The sequence below is a fragment of the Stegodyphus dumicola genome, chromosome 1 (genome assembly GCF_044657685.1).
Source record: "Stegodyphus dumicola isolate Sdum_Otavi_A_Nest chromosome 1, ASM4465768v1".
Lineage (NCBI taxonomy): Eukaryota > Metazoa > Arthropoda > Arachnida > Araneae > Eresidae > Stegodyphus > Stegodyphus dumicola.
The window spans coordinates 179,496,224-179,519,715 of record NC_140768.1 but is presented as its reverse complement, the minus strand read 5'-3'; the positions used below and the strand labels follow the sequence as shown (position 1 = coordinate 179,519,715).

Sequence of the window (23,492 nt, the reverse complement as noted above, 5' to 3'; positions counted from 1 at the left end):
TTCTTATTAGACAAGAGGCAACAGAAGATAAAAAGAGGAAATGCACGAAATGGTGTAGAGATTTTTTTCTTGGGGGGGGGGAGAAAGACCAATACTTGGTTGGAATAATGAGCTTCTTCAAAAACACAGACATGGAAATGAAGATTTATTCTTTAATTTCACTCATATGTCTGTAAGTATGTAAAATTAAAATAATTACTCTTATCTTTTATTTTAACTAATCATTTGTTTAACTAATTTCCATATTTAATAACTTATTCTACTTCATAGGTTAAGCAATATGATTATTTATTGTCTCTTGTCAGTGAAAAATTGACATAAAAAACAACAACAAACCTCTGACACCATCTGAAAGCTTTCTGTATGCTTAAGGAAAATAATTTTGTTAACTTAATCAAATGCAACTATTTTTACAAAATTATCATCTATTTATAAGCCAAGCCATAAGGTGTAAGTATATATATATATGTATATCTATCTATCTAACTATATATAGTTATTCATAAGGTGTAAATAGCTGTGCATGTATTTATTTTAGTTATCTATTTACACATTATAACTTAAAGATATTTATGATGTTATCCAAGTTATTAGTCTATCTTGTCTTCCTTTTCCAACATTTATTCATTATTATAAGAAGCAAATCGTCTATTTACAGAATAACTAAATTTCAAACAGAGACTATGAGAGATACTCTTAAAAGGAATTAGGCTTTTCGCTTATAATGAAAACCAGCAAAGGATAAATTTAAATAAGAACTAATTCAATTAATATTGAGATTTATTAATAGCTATTATGCGCTAAATTCAGCTATAGTGTTTGTGGTCTTTAAACATTTCATTTTCTATGTTACTGCTTTAATACTTTGATTTGAATTTTACATTTAATTATTTAGCACCCGATTTGATAAAGATAGAAAACAGTGCTAATTATTTTGTAGGTTTTATCGAAACAAGCTAATTCATTTGTTTTGTGGTGTACGGTTAACGTTGTAAAAGTGGTAGATTGCACGAACGCGCAAAAAATAGAGATTTTTATTTTCAAAAAATGTAAGTTATTCAAATTTGTTTCAAATATAAAAAAGTCATAATATAGTTATATATAGATAACTATATAAAAACAAATATGCATATTTCCATAAATATATAATCTTTTTAAAATTTGTTTAAGCTGCACAAAATAGTGTTAAAAATGTTACAGAAAATATTGACAAATAAGAAAAGCACAATTTTGAAAGAATGAATTATGTAATGTCTTGCATGCAATTTTCTAATTTCAATCTTTTCTTTGCAGTGAGAATTTCAGAGAAAAATACGAAACACTTTTTAAAAAATGTAATTTTGTAATTTTTGATTTTTGATATTCTGTTATCAATTTTCTATATTTACTACACGTTTTTTGTGCGTTGTTTTTTCTTGGTGTCGTTACGCTCTTTATTAGTGCGTATATATATCAACCTGAATTCCTTTGAGTACTTTTATAAAAGTAACAATGTTAGGATAGGCACTAGCTAAGTTTACATTAAACCTTGCCTGAAAGAATTCGCAAAAATCTGTTGTGTCAGTATTACTGATAGATGAAGAGCACATGTATAGCGGAAATATTGTTTCCTCTGAAATGTGAGATAATTCCTGAAACTTTCTAAAAGTTTGTAGGGTTTATATTTATTTTAACTAACATTTATTTTAAGTTAAAACTATTTTTCCTGTCAAGCCTTACTTTCCCCTGGAATTGCCAATGCCAGAGTATGTAAATTTTAGTAGAACGCGCAAAGTATTCAAATTGTTAGCGGAAGTAATCTGAGTTAAATAGAAGGGAAACGAGTTCGAAAGTGTGCTTTCTTGCTTCACGATCGTGGAGGTGGCTAGTTAGAAATTGAAGAACCACGCGTTTCGGCCTGTGTGCTAGCTTCGGCAGATAGTTAAATCTTCCAACGTAATATTCAGAAGTTTGCTGAATTATCAGCGGTATCTTAGAACGCGGTTAGGTTAGTTTCGTTTAGAGAGCCTCGTAGGTAGTCACTTGTTATTATTCATTTTCAGTTCCTTATTTTTTATTTTACCGCCGGGTCGGCGTAGTTTGTGAGCGTCAAGAGCACGCATCTGTAATTTCTAAAGTTGAATAAAAAGGGATTTAAACCCTTCTCAAGATTTTGTGTACTTTCCAGTAATTAGCAGTCACCACTATTGTTGCGTGCAGGTTGGAAGCGCGCAACATTACACTGGCGCCCGAACACTTGTCGAACTGAAATGGCCGAAAACTGGATGGAAGCTTCTGGACAACAACAAGAAATGACAAGCCAATTGGAAGGATTTGGATACCTGGTCCAGACGATGAGAGCGTCAATCAAGCCAAACGTTAATTTCGACTGAAAAAATTCGGTGGCGATATTTCTAGAAGACCTCGAAAATCACTTCCAGCTCTACCCTGTCCCTGAAAGACAAAAAGTTGCCATCGCCACATCTGCACTAAGAAAACAGGTCTCGCTATGGTGGAAGAATATAGGCAAATTTTTATTAGGGGAATTCGGAGGCCAGACATATACATTTGAAAATTTCAAAAAATCGTTATTAAAGGCTTTCCCCATAGTGAAAGACCGAGCAAGGCTAGAAGCCGAACTATATAGTTTTTATCAACGGAATATAGAAGAGTTGACGGACTTTATTCTGCGAAAAATTAAGCTGACGGATATGCTGTATGGGAAGAAACCCGACGCGGAGATTATTGAAATAATCTTACCAAGATTGCTACCTGCTGTTCAAGATTACTTCGAAATTAGAAACCCAAGCACATTGCAGGAACTCTTCGAATTGGCGGTCAAGTTCCAAAATCGCAGAATAGCGGAAAAAGCTAGAGGGGCATTGTATTCTCAAAGTATCCGAAGGCAATCTTCAAATGAGCAGACCAGATATGCAAACCGCTCTTATGGGGGAAAGAGCTATCAAGCTAACTCATCGAAGCTCGAAGGTCAAGGCCCAAAAAAGGAAATTTGAAAACAACCGTCCGCGTACCCAGAAGACTGAAGTTGAAAGGAAAGCTTTAAACAAGTAGAGGGGCGTGTAAAAGCGAGGGTCCAGACCCCGGAAGTTTTGAAAAAACCCTCAAGAAGATACTTAAATACGGTCATCTTAAAAAACTCACAATTACCAATTATACAAGTCTTGGTTGGCGATGTACCAGTAGAAGCTCTCATCGATTCAGGAGTAGAAAGTAATTTTATGAGTGATATTTTTTTAAGAAGAATTTTAATAGGTTACGATTATTTAAAAATAAAAACACAGAAATAATAGCAGCGCAAGGACAAACTTGTCAATGTATAGGAAAACTATCTTTAAAAATACAGGTTCAAAACGAAAGCCTTAAAGTATTAATTTTTGTAGTAAAAAACTTGCAAAGTCCACTTATTTTAGGTATGGAGTTTTTAAAAGCCGCGAAGGCCAAACTGAATTTTCAGGAAAGTTCTATTGTGCTGGAGATGGATCGGAGGGTGGTGGAACCAGTGGAACAACCGCAAGTCGACCTTAGCCATTTGAATGACCATGAAAGCCAAGCCATCCAGCAAGTGGTGAGTACTTTTTCAAACTTGTTTTCGGAACGGCCTGGTACTTGTCAAATTATTACGCATGATATTCAGTTAATTGCCGACAAACCCTGTTGGACTAAACCTTACCGCTATGATAAACAGAAAGAACAAATCATCGAAGAACATATTCAGGAAATGTTAAAGAACCAGATAATAACACCCATAAATAGTGAGTACGCGAGTCCAGTCGTACTATGTAGGAAAAAGAACGACTTTCCTCCTTCGGATAAAAGGGTTTGGAGGTTTGCTATCGAATACAGAAAACTTAATAGTGTTACTAAATTACCAGTTTACCCTTTGCCGGTTATAGAGGAAATTATTAGAAAGATTAAATCTACAAGATACATGACTACGTTGGACTTAACGTCTGGCTACTATCAAATAGCTATGAGACCTGAAGACATACATAAAACCGCGTTTATAACAAAATCGGGCACTTATGCATTTTTACGCATGCCCTTTGGGTTGTGTGGGGCCTCGTCAACATTCCAGAGAGCTATGGACATTGTTCTAAAGCTTGTCCTAGGAAAATCGACTTTAATCTATCTAGATGATATAATTATAACGAGTAGTACGTTGGAACAACATATTAAAGACCTAGAAGAAGTTTTTAAATTATTAAAAGAGGCCGATCTTACAATTAACGCCTCAAAATGCAAGTTCGCAACTAAAGAACTTAAATATCTGGGTTATAAAATTTCGCAAAAGGGTATAGAAACTCAAGATTCAAAAATAAAAGCCATCAAGAATTTCCCACCTCCCAACACCGCCAAGAAACTTTCTTCTTTCCTTGGGTTATGTTCTTATTATCGGTCATTCATAAAAGATTTTGCTAATATTGTTGAACCCTTGTTAGTAATTAAAAGAAAGAAAAGTAAATTCACGTGGACAGCAGAAGCAAATACCGCATTTGAAAGGTTAAAAGAAGCTCTCATCTATGCCCCTGTTTTGAAATTCCCGGAGGGGGACGAAAACCTGGAAATTGCAGCAGATGCGTCGGACTATGCTGTAGGTGCTGTTCTCATGCAAAATGTCCATTCTTTGGCATTTTTTAGTAAAACGTTGAACCTTACACAAAAGAATTATACAGCTACAGAGAGAGAACGGCAAAGCGCCAGTAACAGTCTTTTCGGATCATGCGGCTGTTGGTAAACTTTACTCGGGGAAAAACCTAACGCCCAAGTTAATAAGATGGGCTTTAAAACTTCAAGAATATAATCTCATAATTAAATATAAACCGGGTAAGGAAAACAATGTAGCTGACGCACTTTCTCGTATAAAACTGGACGATGAAGGAAATGAACTCAAATGCGCTGTGTTGACTTCAAAAATTTTAGATTCTAGAGAAACAATTATTGCTGAATTGAAAGCTGATCCTGAATTTGGAAGTATCTATGCGTATTTTAAAGACCCCGAAAACTTTGAACACACAGATATCGATTCAATAAGAAATAGAGCAGAAAACTATGAAATAATAGATAATTTATTATTTTATACGAAAACAACAAACGAAAATTTCGAATACAAACCAGTCATCCCAGCCTCGCTTCGATTAAGCATTTTGAAGGAATTACACGACGCGAAAACAGCGGGTCATTTAGGGGTCAGAAAGACTTTAAAAAGGGTAGGCGAGGCGGTATATTTCCCGCAATTATACAGAATTGTAACTGCGTATGTCAGGTCCTGCAATCAATGTCAGTTAATAAATTATATTAATTACAGCCCGCCCGGGTACTTAAATAGCATTCGCGCTACATTTCCGAATGAAATTTTAGGCATAGATCTTCTTGGTCCTTTCCCCCAGAGTGAGTTAAATAAAAATCGTTTTCTTTTAGTAATTGTAGATCACTTTTCAAAATGGACAGAAATTGTTCCACTTAAACGCGCGTCAGCCAAAACAGTCGCAGATGCATTCTTACACACATACATTTTAAAATACGGTGCACCGATAAAGGTCATTAGCGATAACGGTAAACAATTCGTTAGCCAAATATTTGAAAACATTTGCACTGGACTTAGCATACGCCATATCAAAATGGTTCCGTATAGACCACAGGCAAACATCGCAGAAAGAATTAATAAAAATATTGTAAAAATAATTCGAAGTTATATTAGCACACATCACAAGCGCTGGGATGGCTACATAAATGAGTTAGCTTATGCTTTAAGAACGGCAAATCACGATACTACGGGAAAAACTCCAGCAGAATTATTTTTAGGACGGAAGTTAATTACGCCATTAGATAAATTATTCTTTGTGCAACAAAGAGAGCAAGAATTTAAACAAAAAGATGTGAAAAAACTCATTGACCAGGCGGTTAAAAGCTCGGATACGGCAAGAAATAGACAAAAATTATAGTATGATAGAAATCGCCGTGAAGCAGATTTTAAAGTTGGAGATAAAGTGTTGAAGCGGAAATTTTCTTTATCAAGTGCCCCAGACAATTTTACTGCAAAGTTAGCTCCAAAATTTGAAAGCCCCTATGTAATTCAGGAAATAAAGGGAGTCGTATTGTACCTTAAGAACGAGAGAGGGAAATTTGTAAAGCAAGTATGAAATTTTTTTCTTTTGTTCCGAAATGTTATGCGTAAATACGAAGTTCTATGTTTTGACGGAAGTCAATGTGTCTCGGTTGAGACTTAGATTTGTTTTACTTTATTTAGCTAAGGCAAAAGTATTATTTTCTTTAAGTATATAATCTAAGAACAAGTTTCTGTTGGTCGAAAGAGTAATTCTGTTATGTTAAAGCCAAAATTTGGCCGAAGATAAAAATAACTTCGTATTCTTGTATTAATAAAAAATTTAGTTTCAGCGCCGCGAAGTTTTGGCGAAGAAGGCGTGAAGTAAAAATTTATTTTTCTCTTATTCATTTTATGGTAAATTGTAAAAATCATATGGATTAGAATTTTGTAAATATACGTAAATACTTGAAAGTTATGTAAAAGTAGAACTTAGTCTAGAAGCATAAAATTTTAGATGCTAAAAGTAAATGCTCAAAAGAAATGAATTCAAATTTAAGTATTAAACTGTAGATAAAATCATGCTTTAGAGCGAAAGCCTGCATGTCTAAAGATGAATGAGGGGGAATTTAGAATGAATGTGTTTTGTAGGGTTCTCCACCTACACTTGAATTTTAAGAATGTTACAATAGCTCATCGAGTTTTAGAATGTCGAGTAAGGTGTGTCTATTTGGTCGTTGAATTCTAACAAATCATTGTGGTTAGGGGAAGTGTTGCAATACTAAAACACGAATATTCCCGTTTGACACCACGCATGGTGGAGAACCAGGGTAAAGTTAAATTCATGTTTGAATACTTGAATGAATGTGAGTTAAGCAGTTAATTAAGGAAAATAAAACGATCAAAAACGAAAACTTTATCCAGTGTTAAGAAAGTGTAAATTATAATGTATTTAGAAGATACTGATACTTATTCCTTCCGAAGGAAGAGAAAAGATTGATTGCTGAAGACCAGGAAAGGTTCCTGTAAGAAGAGAGGGTAAAATTATGTATCTACAGAAATTTATTCTAATTTTTGAGAAAACAGTTTGTTTTATGTAAACGAAGCTCTTCAGTTCTAGTTCAGAATGTGGAAACTTTTCCAACAGGTCGTTTCTAGGACCTGCTTCCAAGTTTACCAAATTCTGGCAGCGTCAAATGTAGGGTTTATATTTATTTTAACTAACATTTATTTTAAGTTTAAACTATCTTTCCTGTCAAGCCTTACTTTCCCCTGGAATTGCCAATGCCAGAGTATGTAAATTTTAGTAGAACGCGCAAAGTATTCAAATTGTTAGCGGAAGTAATCTGAGTTAAATAGAAGGGAAACGAGTTCGAAAGTGTGCTTTCTTGCTTCACGAGCGTGGAGGTGGCTAGTTAGAAATTGAAGAACCACGCGTTTCGGCCTGTGTGCTTGCCTCGGCAGATAGTTAAATCTTCCAACGTAATATTCAGAAGTTTGCTGAATTATCAGCGGTATCTTAGAACGCGGTTAGGTTAGTTACGTTTAGAGAGCCTCGTAGGTAGTCACTTGTTATTATTCATTTTTAGTTTCTTATTTTTATTTTACCGCCGGGTCGGCGTAGTTTGTGAGCGTCAAGAGCACGCATCTGTAATTTCTAAAGTTGAATAAAAAGGGATTTAAACCCTTCTCAAGACTTTGTGTACTTTCCAGTAATTAGCAGTCACCACTATTGTTGCGTGCAAGTTGGAAGCGCGCAACATTACAAGTTCATTGTTTGGTTTCTGAGACAAATCTGCGACAAGAATCTGATACTTTATTTTCAGGTAAACAGCTGTCCAAAAACACAATGCAGCCATTTACCTACACCTGACTGTGAATCCTTATGTTCTTTCGTCAAGCCTAGTTCTTGTAAGTTTCTCCACCATGCTTGTGTTATGTGGAAACGATATAATAGAATACTGGATTTCGGAAACACACGTTTTACTTCAAGGTGAATGGCGACTTCCTACGTTAGCAACAATAATTTATGTATTTAAATCCAAATTTAATATCTTGCACTGGTCAATTAAAATTTCAATTATACTTATGTAAGCAATAGTCGATTTTTTGGATAAAAGCAAGAAAACAAAGGTATGTAATACCCCTTTTTTGCGGCCTGAATTGTAAACAATTGTTTTAAAAAATTAACGTGATACAAACGATTATTTGTCCACATAAATTTTCTTCCTTTCACAAAGCTACTTTAAATTGAAATCTGCCGTGAAACATATTATGTTTTCTCTTTGTCATTTGCTTGCTTTCTCTTTGTCATTTCCTTGAGTATATTTTCTCCTTTGTGTGATATTATTTCCAAAATTTTCAATACTTTATTACACTCCAGAAATTGATTTCGGCAATGGTGGAAATTCTTTTCGACGTTCATTGTACATATTTTTTTCAAATATATTCAATATCAGTTCGATTTAACTTCTCCGTTTGATATACGAGAGCATCACTTACTTGTTTTTGAATTACTGCAATGAACCCTTTCGTAAGAACCACCATTAATTCATCGTATTTACATTCGCAACCCTGTCGGAAAAACAGAAAGGTGTCAAGTTATAAGGTATTTCTCACGCCTTCTTAGTATGCCTTCGTAGTGTAGTGGTTTGCCGTATTCCAGAGATCCGTGGTTCGAGTCTCGGCAAGGGCATTGTTCATTTTTCAAGTCTCCTGCTTCCAAAATACCTAATGTCTCTACAAGGTGACAAGTGACTATGAAAATTACATAACTACGTATAGAAAAAGATTGGCTTCGCCATATTAATAATAAGGCTTGGTAATATAAAAATAAGAATCCTAGCAATATCAGTTCGATATTATTTCATGTTAGCAAGTTCAAGGTAAAGGGAATAATTTTTAGCAATAACTCTCCACTATTTTAAATGCATTACACTTTTCCAATGATGTAATAACCCCCTCAAAAAAAGAATTTTCGACTTCATGTTTAAATCTACACCAAATCGAAAGTTCAAGGTTTGACACAAAAGTTGGATCTTTCTTAAGTAGACAATTTACTGGGCTATTTTTCGCTATTTCATGTGGAGATCAAAGTCACCTTTGTAGCATAAATGGTTAACTTCAGTTGCGTAACTAATTATCTCTCAAACGGTACTGCGACACGTTTAAATTAAAAGCGGCTTATAGTTTCAATTGAACAGTGAATTTCCCCTGAAATTTCAGTCGAAAATACACTTGTTCATTTAAAAATACGGTTTGAATTAAAAAAGTGTATTTAAATGATAGAATATGTATTGCTACATTTTATCACCTACATAGTAATTAAATGCATAAATATTGTTATATTTTCATAAGCAATGCAATTTTTAACATAATAACACTAGGTAGCTTAGGCACCCAGGCCTTTTGCTTTGTCTTCATTAAAACTGTAATTGCTTTTTCTCATTTGCTTTATTTTTGTGCTATTATTTTAAAAAACTAATTAGTACTGATATTCATAAGTAATAGTAAAGCATGGAAATCTTTGTCAAAACTTTCATGCAATAAAAGCTTATTATAATGACTTTTGCGAAAAAGAGACATAGCTAAAATGAATGAAATATGCATATTGTTTTTACAAAGTTTTCCGACAAATTCTTTTAACAAATCGCAGCAAATCTATTGCAGAATAATTGACAGAATTTATTACTATAACATCCTAACTTGCTTTTTCTCAAAATCGTCTATTTACAGACAGAATTTTCTAAATAATTAATCGTTTACTCTGGTTTAGTGGATGTGTGTTGTCACCGATTCGAAAGCTCAGCAAAATTAATTATAATGTTATTCTGTAAAATGAAAACTAATCCTAATTTATTTCATTTGAGACGAAACTTCGTGCATAGCTTAGACAAAACTTCTTGAGACAAAACGGTAGTCATGTAATTGTACTGGAGAAAATTCATTCCAGTCTTTAGAAATCTAGAATAAAGACCATACTGGTGATATATTTTTTATTGCAAAAGGAAAATTCACAAGAAATGTGCTCCTGAGAGACACATTTTGTATTTTATAAAGACATAATGCACATGTTTCTGAAGACAGTTCAGTGCCTTAGACCTAAAATAGCTCAATCGAATGCCTGACTTCTACTGCATGACAATTTGTTCCTGAGACACACATTCTCTATTTCATAAAGACATAATACACATGTTTCTGAAGACAGTTCAATGCCTTATGCCTAAAAGAGCTCAATCAAATTATCAGGGTCAATGTTCCTTCTAACCTTCTTCGGGAACATACAAGGACCTGACTCGGAACAGAGAGCTTACTAAAGCTATGTTCACTAATTGTGCTAAGTAGACAGGATACAGATGAAGGGTATACAAAACCCTTTATTTTTCTCTATATACAATAACTTCCGTACTTCGGAATACACTGACCCGCCACTTGGGGTCTAACGTAAAAGTATAAAAATAAAACTAAACTCTAATTTAACTTTAGAATAATACACGTGGAAGATTGGCCTTATAATAACAGGAAGCGTATGTAGTACAGAGACTGTGAACACTACAATACGTTTAAATTTATCAAGAGGATTAAAACCTCTGGCCTGGAAGGCAAACAGCAACTAAGTAACTTCTAAGGTAAGCGGCCTGCTTCGAACTCACTGCTTCCTCTCTCTCGCTTGGCAAAAGGCCACAACTTAAATACTTGGCGTTCGCCAGACAAACTTTGCATAAAAACCTTCACGCTTATAATTCTGGCCGGAAGTAGAAAATAAGAAGTGATAGTAAAGATTTAAAATAAAATAAACGTTAGTAAAACTTAAGATCCTTACATACTTCCCGCCAGAGTTAATTAGTTTGAAACTGAGGTCTAAAACGACCTTGTTGAAAACTTTTAGCTCTAGAATCTAACGCGAGGCCAATCTTTTACAAACATAACTTCGCTAGAAACTAGAAATTTAAAAGAAAGAAATTTGTTACAATAGCTGCTCCCAGGATACAAAAAATTTTTTTTTCATCTGTACTGCATCTAAACAGGAGCTTTTATTCAATTCTGGTTCCTTCCAGAGATCTGGAAGGAAAACTAGTGTAATGAAATGTTACACAATGAAATGGCAAGTAACATATACAATTATACTTCTCTTAACATTCTTATTTCATTCATGACTATTTTAATTATCTCTCCCCGTGCTCTCTGACATGTGTTGTAAAAGAACACCAAACACGAATGTGTTTCTGTCTACGTGTGCCACACTTCCTCCTACAATCAAAACACTAACGTGTTAAAATTCAACATAACGAGACCTCTTAACACACCCTAATTTCAACTCTAAACCCTGAGGTACTATTCTAAAAGTGGCTAACTCTAAAGTGTAGCGTCAGAGAGCCTAACTACATCATTCAACCTTTAACACATATTCGCCATGATTTAGTCTTTACAGTCACACGAATAACAAATTTTTAACATTACTTTCACTTTTACCATATCACGGTATTTCTTAACATTTAAAATAACAGTTCACATTGCATATAAGAACATATCAACATGCTGTTAATTTTACACATTTGAAAACATAAATTAGTAGTACCTTGTTAACTTCTATTCTTTTCAAAGCAAGTGCCAATTCTTTCTACATTGAAATAATACATTTCAAAAAGTCTTTCAGACTAAAACTTCTCTTGTGCTAGAATGTTTTAAATAAAATTTATACAATAACTTTTTACAATTATTTAAGTCTTTACACAACGCTATTATACATCAACTTTAGTTTTACGCGCGAGTAATTGAAAAACATAATAAGAAAATCGGTCACAACTCATTTCTCGCCCTTTTGGCGATAAAGGTAGACCTCGCATGAGGTAAAACTTCTTGAAATCTGCCACTTGCAGTAAGAATGAAAGATTAACTTAAGTTTGCAAAGTAACATAAAATTTTACTTATCTTTGTAATATTCGGACATCCTTTTCTGGGCCCAGTCTTTAAAGGTACTGCAGATAGTAGTTTGATTTATCCTCCTTCTTGTACGGGCTCGCCCTTCAGTGCTTTCCTCTGGAAGCTTCCTTTTTTCACCAGTTCGGCCACCCTTGAATACCTTCCTTTTCTCCTCTGCTTGTGGTCTTGGCCGTTTGATGGCAGCTGGTCTTGGCGGAACCGGGAAACTTCTGTCGTGTTCCTGCTTGGACCTCGTTGTTGGCCGTTCAAATTTTCCTTGTAACTTTTCCTCCGCCGCTGATGGCCCTTCCGCAGTTCGGCTACATTTACTGCGGAGAGTCCTGTCGGATGAGTCGATCTTCCGTTTTAGAGCCGGGTTATAGTTGCCGTCATTTCTCCTGGTTCTCTTCACATACGTCGTCCTTCTCCCTTCTTCATTCTGGGGGTGTTCGTGAACTCTCTTTTCTGGACGGTGGAACGGCTTCCTTTTCTTGTTACCTTTAATTTTTCCGCGGGGAAATTTTCTTTTCACTTGCTCCTGCCTCTTATTGGCTTGCCCTTGTACTTGTCGTTTTTCCACCTCTGGAGCTTGTTCCCGCGGTGTCTGCCGTGCCGGATCCTGCAAAAGATCTGAAAAGATTTGCATTTCATTACGATCGAAGTAGGGCTTGATTTGATCAATGTTTGCGGAACAGGTTTCACCATTTCTGGCTTTTAACACTACTACAGCGTGAGTTATTTTTTCTATAACATATGGTCCTTCAAATCGTGGAAAAAATTTGGCAGTTTTATCTTCTGGTGCTGAAGAAAGTGAATGCTTAATTTTTAAAACTTCATCCCCTACTTTATAAGTTACTCCCCGTCGTTTCAAATCATAATATAGCTTCTGTTTTCTTTGTGCTACTTCCGTATTCTTTTTTGCTTCTTTTATTAGTTTTTCTATATCACCCATTTTAAATTCTGGGGCTCTTTGTTGCACATAAAATAATTTATCTAACGGTGTTATAATCTTTCTGCCTAGAAATAACTCAGCAGGAGTTTTGCCCGTTGTATCATGTTTTGCGGTCCTAAGGGCGAAAGCAAATTCATTGACATAGTTATCCCAGCTTTTATGAAAATTTTTAACATAACTACGGTTAATTTTCACTATATTTCTATTGACCCGTTCCGCTATATTTGATTGCGACCGATACGGGACCATTTTTAAATGACGTATGCCCAGTTTTTGGCACATGTCTTCAAATATATTGCTTACAAATTGAGGACCATTATCCGATATAACTTTTAGGGGCGCCCCGTATTTTAAAATATATTTATTTAAAATAGAATCAGTAACTAATTTCGCGGAGGCTCGTTTTAAGGGAACAATTTCGGTCCATTTACTAAAACGATCAACCATAACAAGGAGATAGCGACTTTTATTTAACTGACTTTTTGGGAAAGGGCCCAATAAATCGATGCCAATTATTTCATTTGGAAATTCGGATTTAATACTATTTAGAAACCCGGCCGGGCGGAAATTAATATAATTAACTGCTTGACATGTTGGGCAGGACTGGACATACGCCCTTGTTAACTTTTGCAGTTCAGGAAAGTAGACTGCCTCGCGTACGCGTTGGATAGTTTTTCGAATACCAGCATGAGAAGCTAAAGGGCTGTCATGGAGCTCCTACAGGATATTTAATCTAAGACTAGCTGGGATAACAGGTCGAAATTCGTTGTTGGAATTCGTAGTTTTTGTATAAAATAATAGACAATCTATTAATTCGTAATGGGCCGCCCTATTTCTTATCGCCACAATATCTTGGTGGCTAAAATTTTCAGGATCCTTCAAATACTCATAAATGCTTCCAAACTCAGGATCCTTACCCATTTCGGTTATTACAGTTTCTCAGGAATTTATTGTACATGCTGTAAGCATTGCCATCTTTACGGTATTGCCTTGTTCGTCTATTTTAATCCTTGATAGGGCATCTGCTACGATATTTTCCTTTCCAGGGGTATGCTTGATTACCAGATTATATTCTTGCAGCTTGAGTGCCCATCTTATGAACCTTGGTGATAAATTTTTCCCTGAGTACAATCTAGTTACCGCCGCATGATCAGAGTACACTGTTATTGGCGCCTTTCCAAAATAGACTCGGAACTTTTGCACTGCTAACAGAACTGCAAGTGCCTCTCTCTCGGTCGCGGAATAGTTTCTTTGTGTTTGATTTAAAGTTCGGCTAAAAAATGCCACGGGCTGCTGATTTTGCGAAAGTACCGCTCCTACCGCATAATCCGAAGCATCCGCTGAAATTTCTAAATTCTCATCCTTTTCAGGAAATTTCAACACAGGGGCTTGCGTTAATGCTTGTTTTAATTTTTCGAAAGCACTATTGGCTTCGGCCGTCCACGAGAATCTTGTCTTTTTCCTTTTTAATTTTAACAATGGCTCAGCGATAGCCGCAAAATCTTTTATAAAGGACCTATAATATGAACAAAGTCCTAGAAAAGAAGAGAGCTTCTTCGCCGTGTTTGGAGTCGGATACTTTTGTACAGCGATTATTTTTGATTCGTCTGTCTCTATTCCTTTCTGAGATATTTTGTAACCTAAATATTTTAATTGAGGGGCTGCAAATTTGCACTTTTCGACATTAACTTTTAGACCGGCCTCATTTAATAAAGAAAACACCTGTCTTAAATCCTGTACATGTTGGTCGAGATTATCACTAGTAATAATGATATCGTCTAAATAGATAAATGTGGACTTTCCAAGAACAGGTCTTACCACAATGTCCATGCATCGCTGAAATGTTGCCGGGGCCCCTGAAAGGCCAAACGGCATACGCAAAAATGCATAAGTGCCAGACTTGGTATTAAAAGCAGTCTTAGGCACGTCCTCAGGCCTCACCCCTATTTGAAAATAACCAGTCGTTAAGTCTAAAGTCGTCATAAATTTGGTTGATTTTATGTTCCTTAAAATTTCTTCTATGATCGGTAACGGATATACCGGATATTTCGTTATGGAATTTAATTTACGGTAATCAATAGCGAATCTCCACCTTTTTGGATGCTCCAAAGGTAGTCATTATTTTTCTTACATAAAACCACCGGGCTAGCATAACTACTTGAGATGGGCGTTATGATCTTTTTACGTAGCATATCGGTAATGTGCCATTCTATAATTTTTTCCTTATTCTTATCATACCGGTATGGTTTTTGGCGAACTGGCATTGCATTTCCGTTGTCAATACTATGGTTAGTAACCTGAGTAAATCCTGGAATATCACTAAATAACGAAGCAAATTCACTTACCACTTGTCGGATTCTATCTTGCTCGTCATTAGGCAGGTGGTCAAGTTTTAACATCGGCGGTTTAGCGTTTTCAGTACGAACTGGTTTCATTGTCAGCTTAAGGGACGCTTCATTAAAATCCAGCGTAGCTTGGGCTTCTGAAAGAAAATCTATTCCTAAAATTAAATGTGCTTGCAGATTCTTTACTATAAAAAACATCACCTTTATTTGTTCGTCCTTGATACGGATATACAAAGGTACTTTACCTACGCACTTACATTTTTCTCCTTGCGCCGCTAACACTGTCGTATTATCCGCATTATACATGCGGTATTTGCGAAAATACTTCCTAAAAAAACTCTTCTGCCACACAGGAACACTGCGCGCCGGTATCCAGGAGTGCGGTGGCTGGGATATTATTCACCAAGACTTCAATCTTCGGAAGAGTCAAATTTTTCACCATTACTGTATTTAACTTGTAGGAAGAGGGGTTTTCGTGGCCTTCGGATTTCCGCACCCTCTCGTCAGCAGAAATCCGTTTTAGTTTAAATTATTTTTCCTTTCCGTGCTTTCCTTCTTTTTTCCCTGGCCTTGAGACTTTTTTCCTGGGTTGCTATTGAACTGTCGACGTTCGCCGGCTGTTTTTGAATGCTCGGGTTTCCTTGCCCACTGATTCGCTTTTTCTCCGTAGCCATGTGCTTGAGTTTGCTGTAGTCTTGGCGTACCAAATTGGTTTCGCTGTTGATACTGGCGTCTTCTTTCGACGTCCGCCGTTCTTCTACTTTCAAACTGGATTGCTAGCTCAAATAACCTTTCCAGTGTAGTCGGATTTCTTAATTCAATAAAGTCTTGCACTTGGGGCAGTAACCTCGGCAAAATCACTTGAATTATTTCAGGATCCGGACGGTTTCCATACAAGAGTTTGAAAACGTGAATTTTTCTTAAAATAAAGCTCGAGAGGTTTTCAATTCTTTGTTGATATATACTGAAAAGTTCCGTTTCTAATTTCGCACGATCCCTTACAACAGGGAAGGCTTTTAGTAGGGCAGTCTTGAAATTTTCGTAAGTATAGGTGGGACTTCCTGCTTGACCCAAGAGACTTCTGCCTATACATTTGAACCAGTTAAGCGCTTGGCCCCTCAAAGCGCTGGTAGCTAAGGTAACTTTTTGAAACTCGTGCACGGCGTAGAGCATGAAGTGGTCATCCAATTTTTCCAAAAAACTGGTTACCGGTGAGTTTCCCTTAAATGTTGCTTCTGGTTTCATCGAAGCGCGCATGGTCTGGACGATGTAACCAAATCCTTCCAGGGCGGCAGCTGGCATTTCTGGATTCTGAGCCGTTTCTGCAGGCAGCACAGGTTCTTCTTGAAACTCGGCCATGGTTATTCTTCTTCGTTGGGCGCCACTATCAGGGTCAATGTTCCTTCTAACCTTCTTCGGGAACATACAAGGACCTGACACGGAACAGAGAGCTTACTAAAGCTATGTTCACTAATTGTGGTAAGTAGACAGGATACAGACGAAGGGTATACAAAACCCTTTATTTTTCTCTATATACAATAACTTCCGTATTTCGGAATACACTGACCCGCCACTTGGGGTCTAACGTAAAAGTATAAAAATAAAACTAAACTCTAATTTAACTTTAGAATAATACACGTGGAAGATTGGCCTTATAATAACAGGAAGCGTATGTAGTACAGAGACTGTGATTACTACAATACGTTTAAATTTATCAAGAGGATTAAAACCTCTGGCCTGGAAGGCAAACAGCAACTAAGTAACTTCTAAGGTAAGCGGCCTGCTTCGAACTCACTGCTTCCTCTCTCTCGCTTGGCAAAAGGCCACAACTTAAATACTTGGCGTTCGCCAGACAAACTTTGCATAAAAACCTTCACGCTTATAATTCTGGCCGGAAGTAGAAAATAAGAAGTGATAGTAAAGATTTAAAATAAAATAAACGTTAGTAAAACTTAAGATCCTTACAAAATGATTGATGTCTACTGCATGACAATTTGTTCCTGAGACACACATTTTGTATTTCCTAAAGACATAATGCACATGTTTCTGAAGACAGTTCAATACCTTAGGCCTAAAATAGCTCAATCGAATGACTAACTCCTACTGCATGACAATTTGTTCCTGCGACGCACATTGTGTATTTCATAAAGACATAATGCACATGTTTCTGTAGACAGTTCAATGCCTTAGGCCTAAAATAGATAAATCGAATGACTAACTTCTATTGCATGACAATTTGTTCCAGAGACACACATTCTGTATTTCATAAAAACATAATATACATATTTTAGAAGACAGTTCGTTGTCTTAGGCCTAAAATAGCTCAATGCAATGTCTAACTTCTATTCCATGACAATGAGCTGTCATATAATTCTATTCTCAACCAATTTCTAGGAAAGAGAAGTATCACAGTTCTGGGACGATCTTCCTTTATTCGCCAGATTTGGCACCTGTAGATTACTTTCTCTTCCTTGAAACAAAGTCTCACCTCAAAAAATTTTAAACCTACTGAAGAAATCCAGAAAACAGTAAACTGTGACTTATTCTAAAATATGAATTCTGCGAATATATCAAACAGCTGTATGAGCGTGCCAAAACTCAAAAAATGATTGAACATTGAAAGCTAAGAAGTAAGAATGTTATTTTTTTTAATTTTCGGTACTATAGGAATTTAGTCCTGAAGCCTTTTAGATAATGTCTATTTTCATCAGTTTAGGATTTTTGTACCGGCTATCAAAATGGAATAGTTGATATAAAGAGTGATCTTTATTTATGAGCATTGAATAAATTTTTATAACAATTACGTGGCTACTGGGAAGTACTAAAATATTAAGAAGCATAATAACTTTGCCTCATTCGTAAATAACAGACTGTTACAATGTGAAGAAGTATTAAAGACGCATGGTTAGCAAAGATTCATTGATTTCTGGTTCCACCACTTTATACTTTCGCTTCTTTAAATTTTACATGAAAAAATTATCATGATGGTTTAAGTTAATATTTTAGAGAAAGGTAATACAATTAATTCATTTTTATCAGCAATACGCATAAAGACGATGAACCATCAATTAAAGTTAATCTAAATGAATTATAAGTAAATAAACATGACACATTAGTCTGCTTTTAATGATATCGATTGTAACTCAAATGACGCAACAGGTTACAAGATGCTGAAGATTACAAAATCTGACGAAACACGATTCTTCACATCTTTTTGCGAAAATTAAGAGTTATTATGCTCTTTTCTTGAATGGAAACACTGTAATTTCACAAAATAATGTATTTATATATACTCCCTAAAAATTAACATTACGTTTAAAATTGATATCTTTTAACTATGCGTGGAGTGAATAAAATATTTTGCTCAATCCATTAAAGATATTATTAAGCAATTTACTTGAAGCATAGTTGATTTCTAAATAAATAATTTTAAAACTGATTTATTTATACTCACCATATACTTTAATCATCTTTTCTCCTTCAACTGTCTGGAAAGTGGGTGATTCAGCTGAGGCTTCACATCTGTAAAGACCTTCGGTATTCAGATCCGTTTCCTTCAGATATACGTTACCCTGAACAGAGCGATCCATCTGTAAGGTCAAAGAAAACTTAATATGAATGTCTGTGCTGAAAGTTTTACATTCTAAATCTCTAATTCATTAAAACTTCAGGCAATAATAGCATTATTTTTCTATTCCTCTAATTTTCGATCTAGTTGCCTTGTAGAGTCATTAGGTCAATTGGAAGCAGGAAAGATGAAAAATATGCAACCGCCTTCGCTGGGAATCGAACCACGGACCTCTGAAATACCGGCTCAGTGTGCAGAACCACTACACCACGAAGGCACGCTAGGGAAGTGGCAGAAATACCTCATATACTACCCCTTTTAAAGGGCGACTAGGGTTTTAGGGGACCTAGTCGCCAAATCCTGGGTGCAGAGAATCATCATCCACAACCCTTTTAGTTCGGGCGCCACTTGTAGAGTCATTAGGTTAATTGGAAGCAGGAAAGATGAAAAATATGAAACCGCCTTCGCCGGGAATCGAACCACAGACCTCTGAAATACCGGCTCAGTGTGTAGAACCACTACACCACGAAGGCACGCTAGGGAAGTGAGAGGAATACCTCATAGACTTTCGTCTAAAAATCTTTTCAGACAGTCCCGTGCAGTGTAGCAATTGTCTAACATTCAGCAGACCTAAACACAAGTAGATCTAAAGTGACAACTTCCATTCAGTAGAATCAGGAAATTTTATAGGGATGCTAAAATGTAAAACATTCCAAACGCATATAAGTTTTTTTTATTTCATTTTGCGAATAAATTTTAACTTTAAGTCAAACATAGAATTCGGGTATTTGGCCTATTGTATTTATATTTAAATTGCTTTAGAGTTGTTCAATTAGTTATGTGTACAGATTTTATGCAACATTTATAATTATTTCTGCACAATATTAAGCGCATCTCTTCTGCATATATATATTTGTAATAATAAAATTCCATAGTCAAGAATACACTTAAAATTCTAACTGTATATTCTTTTCATTTTTAACGGCGACGGTCTCTTTTTTGAAAGCACATGGAATTAAACCCACAGCCCCGTAGTCAAGTTGTTTTTCCCGCCTTTTCTACACGTACAGTTATAGAATGTTCTGGAGATATTTAAAACGAACTGAAATGGCTGACGAGGCTGATGTCATTTATTGGAAGCTCCGCCTTTCCGGAGGCTATAAAAGGACTCGCAAAGGAATATCGGGGCCTTTTCTTTAATGTAACGATGCAGTAAACTTCATACAAAAAGTTATTAGTAATTCTTTTTTATTTACTCCGGAAATATGGTTTTTGTAACTGCTATTTCTCCTGACCAATAATAAATGGATCTTGTTTTTTAAACTTATCGTCTGATAATTTAAGCTACGACTACATCTATATTTCTTCACCAATCTATTTATTCCGGACAAAAGCTGGTACATCACACACACACACATATATATATATACTATATATACATGTGATGTACCAGATTGTACTCTTCTTTGCTACATATATATATACCATTGGAAAAGTTCTTGTATTACCTGCTGCTATTAAAATGGTAAAAAAACTTCACAGAAATAAATATGGCTATGAAATTACGAAAATACCCTTTGATAAATGACACTGTCACAAATAGAATTTCCGGAATTAGCAGCGATCAATTCAAGTAACTTACTTGTAGCCAGAATTTCTAATTCAGTTGGACGAAACAACTGATGTTTGTACTCTTCTTTGCTACATATATATATATATATATATATATATATATATATATATGTAGCAAAGAAGAGTACAATCAAGCTGAGCTAAAGCTTTAAATCACATTTGATATTGCAATTCCGAAACTTATATTTAATACCAAGTAAAAACGATTATACTAAATTAAAGCAGTTAAATTATACTAGCAGTTATATATATATATATATATATATATATATATATATATAGTATTTTAATGCCTAGTAGGAATCCGGTACTTTTTAACATCTTTCGATATTCGTCATGGCTGAGATATCACGTTAATAATAAAACTCTGCTTTAAAAACATTCTCTGACTGCTGTAGCTGACTTGTTGATGGCACTTACATAAGAGTTGCTCCCATAAAACTTTCTCTCAAACTTAAATAATCCTTTCTTGTAATTAAAACTGAGACATTGAAAGTTAAAAATCAGTTGAAGAAGTATAAGAACAATGATTGATTAGTATGTTAGTTTGTTAGAATACAGCAAGAGATTGCTATTTGCCTTAGAGGGATTTACAAAGTGAAACTAGCCTGTATTTACTTCCTGTACCTGCCTTATGCTGTTTCGCAGGGAATCGAAACTGGGACAAGCTACCTGTATTTAGCTACCTCATCCACTCACACTAAGTCACTCAAAGCATCAGAAGTGTAAGATTTATTGGTTAATTATGAAGAAGGGTTTTTGAATTTAGGAATGAATCTAAGATGAAATATCAAGTTTTACTCATTGATAAAAGAGATTAATATGCTGAACTTTGTTAAAAATGAAGAAATGGGAAATGGTATTAGAGTATACATAATTAAAAATGGAATATTAATAGACGAATTTTGGATTTCTTTAGAATAAACGAGAGAAAATATTTTTTGATAAAAGTAAAAAAAACTTAACTTAAAGATGAATATATCAACGAGAATTTGAAGACGAACATAAAAGAAAATTACTAACGCAGATTGCTAAACATTAACGGAGAAAAATGCTAACTTTCCAAGAAAATATTTTTGAAAGTAGAGGTGAACGAAATGACTGCTTTGACTTCACAATTATAAAACGTTGTAGGAAAAGCGATCATGGGTATCTTTTGAGTTTTAGTTTCTGATTCGTGAAAAATTCGTCATTGGACTTAGATGGTTTTTAAAGAAGCCAAGATGGTTCTTTTCTAATTTACCAATCAAATAAAGTATTCAGTGCTAGAGAAATGTCGAATGCTAATTTTATGGATTTTACTATATAACTAAAGTAATTTCAGAGACTTAAGCAGCTATACGATTAGTTCTTTTAAAGACAATTCGCAACTATTGCTTAGCTAGATCGCTTCCGAACTTGAAAACTGCGTCAAGAATCTCTTCAGTCTTGCCATTTTCTGTTGTTAGAGTTGAAAAAAAATTCAGCAAATTTAGCATATATGTAGCATAGTAAAAAGAGTCATCACTAAAGCACAGAAAAAAAGCTGTCAAACATGGCTATTCTTTCTGCAGTTTATAAATTAGATAAATTTTCCAAAGAATTCTCAATGATCTTACTTCATTAAAAGAAGAACAATTAAATTTTGTGAAGTACCTGAAAATTAGCTGATAGTCAACGGCCGTTTTTAACATGAGGGTGTAAGTACAATTTTTTTTGCAATAGTTGCATTTTTATTTGCACTATTTTAATGCTATTTATTAGTTTGACGCTTTCGTTATGAAAGGTATCTTAAAATGGTTAAAGCTTAATGCAACATTTTATTTTTAGAGTGAACTCTGTGCAGAAGCACCAAGTTTTTTTTTAAACTTTTTTAAATTCTCGAAATGTTAAAAATCATGCATGACGTAACTTGAACGACAGGTTTCCCGGCTGCTATCAATTAAGTCACAAAAGCACGTACAGGGTAAAAGATAATCGGACGTGCTACCTGTTACATTATGATAGCCCACACAAGACAATTTCTTATAAAATAATCATTTATGCATTTAATCGCTATTTTTGAAAACATTTATAAAAATGAGCACTAACATCCCCTCTTTAAACCAATCAGTGAAGAACACCAAAATTATACAGCATGACGGGTAGTTGCCTTAATAAGGCTCGTTTGTTTTCTTTTATTTTGTTTTCTTTCATAAAAAACTCATTAAAAATTACTTTGAGAGTTATGATAGTCATCTAAAATAGTTACTTTTCATGAATATGAAAGTGCACATATATAGTTATTTAACTGCATGTAAAAGCGAGCATTCCAACTCTTTGCCTTATTTGAAAAATTGTCCAAGCAAGACTGTACTTCGAATTTTCAATATTTTAATTCAAGAGAAGTCTGGAATAATCTTTTCAGAATAGAAACGGAAAAAGGAAATGCATAAATGAAAACAAATAACTGAGTTTTCGATGAAAACATGCAGGTAATGAATGATAGGCCTTTCTTGCGGGTAATCCTAAAAAAAATCTTACTTTAGCCTAAAATTATAAAAATGATTTACTACTTTGTTACAAAATGGCATCTCACATTCATTCTGAAATCCTAAAGGAAAACCTCGCTTATCTATACTCTTTCATCTGCATAGATATAAGTTTATTACAGGAAGGAGGCCATTTCGGCAACATTTTAAATTTCTTTCAATTCCATTTGAGTTCCAATATGCATATATCTTAAAAGACAAGACAAAATGAGCCCCTCGTCGTAAACGTTGAGATAGATTTTACAAATTTAGACCAAGCACTTTGAGTGCATATTGAGAAATACTGGTCCCGGATGACTCTTTCACCAAACTCCCTTTCAATTTTTTTCTGTAAAACGAAGAGAATCGCAGTTCCAGGAAGCGTGTCAAAAGATAAAAGGTGTAATCTACTCATAAAGCGGAAGTCGTCTCACTCACTGAAAAACAATGTTATTTTATGGCGAGTGAACTGGGAAGATTTTCCCTTTTTTGAGAAAAGGGAAAACTTTTTCTTATTTATCCCTTTCCCAACAGCCAACTT

The 23,492-nt window shown here is 35.0% G+C and overlaps 1 protein-coding gene across 2 annotated transcripts in view; it reads right to left on the bottom strand.

The window, feature by feature from the left end:
* Positions 1-23,492, bottom strand: part of LOC118198758 (synaptogenesis protein syg-2-like) — a 249,006-nt gene that overhangs the window by 103,952 nt on the left and 121,562 nt on the right. For both annotated transcript variants that reach the window (XM_085823263.1, XM_085823268.1), the window contains exon 2: positions 18,717-18,852. In XM_085823263.1, coding sequence (XP_085679389.1) covers positions 18,717-18,852 — 136 coding nt within the window. The remainder of the gene's footprint in view (positions 1-18,716; positions 18,853-23,492) is intronic.